This window comes from Gossypium hirsutum, chromosome A02, assembly GCF_007990345.1.
Source record: "Gossypium hirsutum isolate 1008001.06 chromosome A02, Gossypium_hirsutum_v2.1, whole genome shotgun sequence".
In the NCBI taxonomy this organism is placed as follows: domain Eukaryota; kingdom Viridiplantae; phylum Streptophyta; class Magnoliopsida; order Malvales; family Malvaceae; genus Gossypium; species Gossypium hirsutum.
This window is the reverse complement of record NC_053425.1, coordinates 105,915,606-105,924,168: the sequence shown is the minus strand read 5'-3', so window position 1 is coordinate 105,924,168 and position 8,563 is coordinate 105,915,606. Positions and strand designations below refer to the sequence as shown.

The window sequence follows — 8,563 nt, the reverse complement described above, 5'->3', positions numbered from 1 at the left end:
TTTTTGGGAAAAGTTTTGGGGGGGCTTGGGGGAAGCAAAAGTTTTAGAAAGAAAGTAAAAAGGAAAAAAAATTGAAAGCTTGAGGGGAAGTAAGATTTTTTAACGGGAAGTAAAAGTTCTCGGAGAAAATAAAAGGAAAAAAGTTTCGAGTGTTTGGGAGGAAATAAATCTTTTGGGGAAATTGAGGAAAGAGAAGTAAAAATGTTTGATATTTAGTTTATTTAAATTATTCAAGTTAAACTCGATTTAAACTCAAAATTTAGAAAAAAATCGAATTGATTTGATTAATTCAATTTGAATAATTCGAAATTTGAATTTTTTTCGAGTTAAATCAAAATTTACTCACATATAATAATGTATAAAAGGAACAATAATAGTAGAGAGTAGAGGTGTGCATGGCCGGGCCCAGACAAATTTCTAGGCCTATTTTCTAGGCCCAGGCCCTGCCCGACCCTAAATATGGGCTTAAAAATTTATCCAAGTCTGGCCCGAAATAAAATTGTTAAGCCCGAGCCTAGCTGACCCATATTAATTTTTTTAACTTATTTCATTAAATAAAAAATTTTAAAATATAATAAATCAAATACATTTAAAAATATAAAAACAAATATTAAAATAAGAAACAAATAAAAAATGAGACAAACAATTCTTAAAACAATACACAAATTGAAAATATAATAAAAAGTGGTTATATTAAAATTGAAAATAAAATGTAAATATGATTAAAAATAAAAAATATATATATTTAGTATATAATTCGGGCCGGTCCCAAGCCAAAAAAGTTTTATCCGAGGCCTGGTTTGTTTTCTAAACGGGCTTCGTTTTTTGCCCAAACCTATACTTCAAGCATATATTTTTACTTGAACCATCCCATTTTTTGGGAGGGCCTTCGAACCGGGCTGACTAGCCCGACCCATGCACAACTCTAGTAGAGAGTACATTATGGAAATGTCTCATCTTATTTCAAAGTTGGAAACACTTTGTAAACGTCAAATTTTATCCAGGATCCTAGTAACAAATAGAGATGCTAATGGGTCAGGCTGATAATGGTTTTAGTAACTCATGAAATTTAATTTAAATTTAAATTTATATGTTAAATTGATATTAAATTAAAATTCATATATAATTTTATTGCGAGAAAGATTATTTTTTAAAAACTTAACTTTATATATTTCTTTTTAATACAATGAAATTATTGTTTTAATTAAAAAATTTTATTATTTTTAAGTGTTTTAGTTTTTTTTAGTTAGTTTCACTCCACCCCTAACAGCAAAGTCGATTAAAGAAATTATATTAGAATAGAAACCTAAACAACCCTTTGTGTTGATTGAGGCCACACCTCTAACTGATTATTGGCACCTGTTGTCCCTTATTGCTGCAAAAGAGAATATATATATTATGTGTGTAAATTGAGAATTTTATTCATAACTTGTTATTTTAACTGAATATCAAAGCCACATGGACCGTGTTACTAAAAACCTTTTCATAAACAAGCAGTACACAAGTAACTATCACAAGGCAGAGATTGTTTAATCATAAATCTTCCTAGCCACAAGGATAAGAGGATACTTTTTCCGTGCAGTGATACCAGGTTTAACACCGAAGTCTATGTCTTCTTTTGTCATCGCAATCGGCATTTCCCAATCGAACTTGTATAGAAGATTAGCAAGGGCAAGTTCCACTACTGCAACTCCCATATGCATTCCAGGACAAGCCCTTCTACCAGCACCAAATGGTATGAGCTCAAAGTGTTGTCCTTTGTAGTCAGTGGGACTACCAATGAACCTTTCAGGATAAAACTCTTCCGGATTTTCCCAAGTTTCAGGGTCCTTTCCTATTGCCCATGTGTTCACATAAACGAAGGTTTTGGCAGGTATATCGTACCCACCTATATTGCACTTTCGGAGTGTTTCTCGTGGCACTAACAATGGAGCTATTGGTTGCAATCTGAAGGTTTCTTTTACCACAGCTTCTAAGTAAGTCAAATCTCGAGTATCATCTTCATTTACAAAACCTCTTTTCCCGATCAAATTCCTCACTTCCGCTTGAGTTTTCTTCAAACACTTTGGATTTTTCATTAGAAAGTTCATGACCCATATTATAGTGGCTGCGGTTGTGTCTGTTCCAGCTATAAACACGTTCTGCAAGAATAACAATGGGTTACAAATATGTACAATGTGTGAAGCGCAAAAGTTAATTAATGATAAAAAGTTTTGAGTAGAGATGAAATGACCATAAGAACAGCTTTTATCTGATCGATAGTCAGATCAAATGAAAAGTCGTGATCCTTCCATGTTTGTAGTAACACGTCGAGTATGTCCTCTTGTTGCGGTTTTAGCCTATTTGGATCAAGATGTTCATCAATGAGTTGTTGATAAAAAGTATCATGTTCTTTGAATGTTTTTTCAAGACGACTATGCAATCCAGTGAATCTATCGAGCCAACCCATGTAAGGAAAGAAGTCAGAAAAACTGAAGCTTGAGAATAAGGCTTGACTTTCATTAAGCAGCTCATGGCTTGTTGGAAACGTGATGGGCCGAAAATTTACTTTTTATTACACACTCAATATATTACAATACGAAGATTACAAATATTTTCTCAATGACTAGATAGTCTAGCTGCTGCTAGATTTTAACTCACTCAAGGTTTGCTAACCTTCTCACTCTCACTCACGTTGCTTCTCTTATTTCTTTTTTCTTCTCATTTTTTCTTCATTACAACACAAGTTCAAGCCTCTATTTATAGGCTGATAAAGTGACAACAAATGTGGCTATTAATCCACTTAATTTCCAGCCACAAAACATCTCAATAATGGAGCACTTTGCATGGCTAAAATTTCAACACTTTGCATGGCACAAAATTGCTCCACGTCTCATGCTTTTAGATTATGCTTGGAGTGGGTTTGATTTCTAACACTCCCCCTCAAACCCAACTTTCATACCGAGCTTCTCTTTGAATTTGTTGAATGTCTCCACTTTCAACGGCTTTGTGAAAATATCTGCCAGTTGATCTTCTGTCCTGCAATGGACCAACTCCACGTTTTTGTTTTTCACTTGCTCTCGGATAAAATGATACTTCGTATCGATGTGCTTGCTTCGGCTGTGCGACACCGGATTCTTGGCAAGTGATATAGCGGATTTGTTGTCAACGTAGATGGTAATTGGACCTTCATTTGAAACACCTATTTCTCCCAAAATATTCTTCAACCACATTGCTTGGCATGTACAAGTTGCTGCGGCCATATACTCTGCTTCACATGTTGAGAGAGCAATTGTTTGTTGCTTCTTTGACGACCATGAAAAAACTGCGGAACTGATGTGGAATGCATATCCGGAAGTGCTTTTCCGATCATCCAAGTCTCCTCCATAATCGCTATCTGAGTAGCCAACTAATTTTGAATCTTGTGAGTGGGTATAGAATAAACCATGGTTCATCGTACCTTTGATATATCTCAAAATTCTTTTTGCGGCAATTAAGTGGTCTTGCTTCGGCTTCTCCATGAATCTGCTCACCAATCCTACTGCATATGTAATATCTGGTCGTGTGATTGTCAAATACCTTAAACTTCCAACGAGACTTTTAAACAACGTCGGATTTATCGACTCCCTTGTCGAATCAACACTTAGCTTCATCCCTGGATCAGCTGGCGTGACTACTGGCTTGCAATCCTTCATTTTGAACTTGTTCAAAATCTGCTCCGCATACTTCTTTTGAGAGACAAAAATTCCATCTTGCATTTGTTTCACCTCGACTCCAAGAAAGTATGACATCTCACCGATATCTGTCATTTCAAATTCTTCAGTCATAGCTTTCTTGAAATCATCAGACATACCTGGATTGTTTCCGGTGAAGATTATGTCATCCACATATAGGCATACGATCATGATATCTCCATATCCATTCTTCTTTGTGTACAGGGTGTGCTCGTGCGGGCTTTTGATGAATCCATTTCTTCGGAAGTACTCGTCGATCCTTGTGTTCCATGCTCTTGGGGCTTGCTTCAATCCATACAAAGCTTTCTTCAATCGGTAGACTTTGTCCTCCTTTCCTTGTATGCTATATCCAGGTGGTTGTTCTATGTAGACTTCCTCCTCCAAGTAGCCATTCAGGAATGCAGACTTGACGTCCATCTGATAGATTTTCCATTTGTATTGTGCTGCGACCGCTATGAGAAGCCTAATTGTGTCTATTCTTGCGACTGGAGCAAATATTTCATCATAGTCCACTCCTTGTCTTTGCTTGTAGCCTTTGGCGACTAGTCTTGCCTTGTATTTCTCTACTTTTCCTTCTTTGTTGGTCTTCGTCTTGTACACCCACTTGACACCAATCGGGCTATGTCCTTCTGGCAGACTTGTTAGCTCCCACGTGTCATTCCTTCTTATTGCAGCAATCTCCTCGTCCATGGCCTTCTTCCATTTATTGTCTTCAATTGCTTCTTCGTATGTCACTGGATCACATTCTGTCATTAGACAGAATAGTGAATAATCGAACTGCGTCTCTACAGGTTCCGTAGAATTGTAGATGTCGTTGAGACTCCGTGTTCTTGTGGGTGCTTCATCTGAGCTGCTGCTTCCGCTGCTGCTGGTTGGTGACGAAGGGGCTGTTGTACCAGGACTTTGATCATCGCCTTGTTCTTCTTGGTTGATGACATCATTGTTGTCTTCGTTGAAAAATAATCCTTCCACTTTCTTTTCTTCTTCACTCCATCTCCAGTAATCCGCTTCATCGAACTCGACATCTCTTGAGATAATCAATTTCTTAGTAAGAGGATTATAAAGTCTGTAGGCCTTACTTCTTTTGTCATAGCCTATAAAGATACACTTCTCTCCTCTATCGTCAAGCTTTTTCCTCTGTTGCTCAGGAACGTGTGCATATGCAATGCATCCAAAAATTTTGAGGTGTCCAACTCTTGGCTTGTGATCGCTCCATGCTTCTTCTGGTGTCTTGTGTCTTACACTTTTTGTTGGACATTGATTCAACAGATAAACTGCGCATTCAACGGCTTCAGCCCAGAAAGTTCTCGGAAGGTGTTTACCTTTTATCATGCTTCTTGCCATATCCAGAATTGTCCGATTCTTCCTTTCTGCAACTCCGTTTTGTTGTGGAGTGCGTCTGGCTGTTAACTGATGAATGATTCCATGATCCTTGCAGAAACTTTCATAAAGCTTTGCAGTATACTCGCCTCCTCTATCGGATCTGAGTATCTTCAAATATCGACCACTCTGTTTTTCCACCATTGCTTTGAACTCCTTGAATTTTTCTAGGGCTTCCGATTTTGCTTTGAGAAAATAAACCCAACATTTTCTGCTATAATCATCAATAAAAGTTAGGTAGTACCTGTTTCCACCGAGTGATTCAATGTCGTACGGACCAGATATGTCGGTGTGTACAATTTCCAATGGTCTTCTAGCTCTTCGAGATTTTCCTACTTCAAATTTCTGCCTATGCTGCTTTCCTTTGACACAGGCTTCACACAGTTGATCTGGATGATTAATACTTGGTAATCCATTCACCATATTTGTCTTCGACAACAGCTTCAAGCCAGAAAATCCGAGATGTCCGTACCTTAAGTGCCACAACCATGATTCATTCTTCAGATCCGTCTTCATGCATTTTACTTCTCCAGACTCGATGTCGAGGGTGAAAAGACGATTTCGCGTCATATCAACTCGAACAACTAATTCTCCACTTTTGTTCCTGATGGCGAGTGAGCGGTCTTTCATATGAACTTCATATCCTTTTTCTAGGAGTTGACCAAGACTGATCAGGTTGCTCTTCAAAGCTGGTACGTAGTAAACGTCTGAGATGTACTTCTTCTCTCCATTCCTTTGTGTTATAACAACCTTGCCCTTTCCTTTGATTTCTGCATGTGAGTTGTCTCCAAAAGTTATTTTTCCATGAACTGTTTCATCTAATTCTGTGAACAGCTCCTTTTTCCACACATGTGGTTGCTTGCACCGTTGTCGAGATACCACACACTTCTCTTGCGATCTTCATTTTCTCCGTAAGTGAGAAAGACACTTGATTCCACTTTTTCGTTGCCTTCTGCTGCGACTGCTACATGGTTTCTTTCATCCACTTTGTGTGTTGATCTGCACTCGTAACTGAAATGTCCATACTTGTTACAGTTGTAGCATTGTACCTGAGATTTATTTTCTTGAAATCTGCCTCGGCCACGACCTCTAGATCCACGTCCACGGTTGGATGTTTGATAATCTTTATTTTCTTGATATCTCCCATATGATTGATTTCCACGTCCTCGTGATCCTCTTCCTCCTCTGTTTCCACCACGGTAGCCTCCACGGTATCCTCTGCGGTTTCCTCTTCCTTGGCTAAAGTTATTACTTGTTTCTCCGTTGTCGACGGACAACTTGCTATGCAAGGCTTGATCAAGATTTTCACTATCTTCATTTAGCTTCATCTTTTGCTCATGGGCTTGCAGAGAACCCACAAGTTCTTCGAGCGACATCTTTGACAAATCTTTTGATTCTTCGATGGCAACGACTACGTACTCGAATTTGCGTGTGAGTGACCGTAGAATTTTCTCCATCACTCTTACCTCGTCAAGAGTTTCTCCATTTCGTTTCATTTCATTTACCACCGATTTTACACGATTGGCATAGTCATCGATATTCTCGGAGCTCTTCATTTTTAACATTTCAAATTCAGCTCTAAGTGACTGAAGGCGTACCTTTTTAGCTTTTTCTACACCTTGAAATGATTTTTGCAAAATCTCCCATGCATTCTTCGCGTTCTTCACATCTGATATTTTCTCGAAGGTTGATTCATCCATACCTTGAAAGATACTATTCAAGGCCTTTTGATCCTTCTTTCGTGCTTCTCGTAACGCCTTCTTAGCGTCATTTGATAAAGCTGCTTCTGTAGCGGCATCTCCGGGCTCGATGTATCCTTTTTCAACGATCTCCCAACAATCTTGCGAACCGAGCAAAGCCTTCATTCGAATGCTCCAATTTCCATAATTTGTCTTCGTCAATTGTGGAACTTGTAGCTGAATTACGTCGCCCATATCGACTTGTTAGATGAACACCAAAGGTACTCCGAACTGGACACGAACCGGACACGAACCGAACTCCGAACCAAGCTCCGAACCGTAGCTCTGATACCACTTGTTGGAAACGTGATGGGCCGAAAATTTACTTTTTATTACACACTCAATATATTACAATACGAAGATTACAAATATTTTCTCAATGACTAGATAGTCTAGCTGCTGCTAGATTTTAACTCACTCAAGGTTTGCTAACCTTCTCACTCTCACTCACGTTGCTTCTCTTATTTCTTTTTTCTTCTCATTTTTTCTTCATTACAACACAAGTTCAAGCCTCTATTTATAGGCTGATAAAGTGACAACAAATGTGGCTATTAATCCACTTAATTTCCAGCCACAAAACATCTCAATAATGGAGCACTTTGTATGGCTAAAATTTCAGCACTTTGCATGGCACAAAATTGCTCCACGTCTCATGCTTCTAGATTATGCTTGGAGTGGGTTTGATTTCTAACAGAATCTGCTTCTTTCTGCTTCTTCTTCGTCATACCTCTTGCCGAAGGCTATTCTACAAATTACTGTACTGGAAAGGCACGTTATTGCTTCACTCAAGTTGACAGGTTTAGAATCAACAGATAATTTGGATATTTTTTCAATCAAGTGAGCAACTTCATCTTCTCGGATGGGACGATACTGTTGCACTCTACTAAAGAGATGTACAGCACATATTTTCCTCATCTCCCTCCAGTAGTCATTATACGGTGAAAAAGCCAAATCCGAGGAATTGTAAGATAATTTATGACTACAACGTCGATAAGGTCTACTGCAGAAGTCAAGGTCATGGGTTTTCATAACCTCTTTAGCCATTTTTGCTGAAGAAACTACAAGGATTGGCTTAAACCCAAATCGCAAGTACACGAGAGAACCATACATATGAGAGAGTTTGCTAAGAAAAATATGAGGGGCTGAGTTATCAAACAACTGCATATGTAAGTGACCAATCAAAGGAAGAGAAGGAGGGCTAGGGGGAAGACGATTAGAATTGCCATGTTTTAGGAGAATGAACAGGAACAAGGAGAGTGGTAGAAGAAAGACCAGAAACACTACTATTGCCATTCTATTCTACTCAATGAATCTGTCAGAAAGTTGGGAGGGATGCTCCCTGTTGAAGTCAAACCGACTTTCAAAGTCGGTATAAAATTGAAGCTAAGAGTTTCTATTCAATTTGGCCTGCAACTCTACAAAACGTGGCTTTAAAATTGATTGCAAAGTGGCCTGCAACTTTACAAATTGGCCTGCAACTCAAAGAATAAACATTATCAGTACATGCTTACTGGAAGTTTCATGATATATTTAAAGGATAAGTAATCATTAATGTGGTAAACTGTGTTTATATATGTATATTTCGTATATTAATGTGTGTGCTGAAAGTGAAAAAAAAATTGTGTGAGAGATAGAAAACTAGCTGTAGTTAATTAAGAGAGAAGAAAAGTTTGTATTTCTATTGTGTAATGTTTGTACTGTGTAATAAAATTATTATTTCAGCAATTAATT

General features: G+C 38.1%; 2 protein-coding genes across 2 annotated transcripts; both read right to left on the bottom strand.

Moving 5' to 3' along the window:
- Positions 1-1,529: 1,529 nt before the first annotated feature.
- Positions 1,530-2,449, bottom strand: LOC107931648 (cytochrome P450 83B1-like). The gene is made up of 2 exons (XM_016863586.2): positions 2,234-2,449; positions 1,530-2,141 (listed from the first exon to the last, which is right to left on the bottom strand). Exons 1-2 carry the CDS (start codon positions 2,447-2,449, stop codon positions 1,530-1,532), a joined length of 828 nt encoding a protein of 275 aa, XP_016719075.2.
- A 5,070-nt stretch (positions 2,450-7,519) lies between these two features.
- LOC107931647 (cytochrome P450 71A1-like) lies at positions 7,520-8,125 on the bottom strand. Its single transcript, XM_016863585.1, has one exon. It carries the CDS (start codon positions 8,123-8,125, stop codon positions 7,520-7,522), a length of 606 nt encoding a protein of 201 aa, XP_016719074.1.
- Between the last annotated feature and the right edge of the window lie 438 nt (positions 8,126-8,563).

Bases quoted from the DNA above. Each gene is read 5' to 3' on its own strand.
- LOC107931647 (XM_016863585.1), bottom strand. From the start codon at position 8,125: ATGGCAATAGTAGTGTTTCTGGTCTTTCTTCTACCACTCTCCTTGTTC.
- LOC107931648 (XM_016863586.2), bottom strand. From the start codon at position 2,449: ATGGGTTGGCTCGATAGATTCACTGGATTGCATAGTCGTCTTGAAAAA. The intron at 2,142-2,233 runs GTCATTTCATCT...TTATTCTTGCAG, and splicing joins AGATAAAAGCTGTTCTTATG to AACGTGTTTATAGCTGGAAC.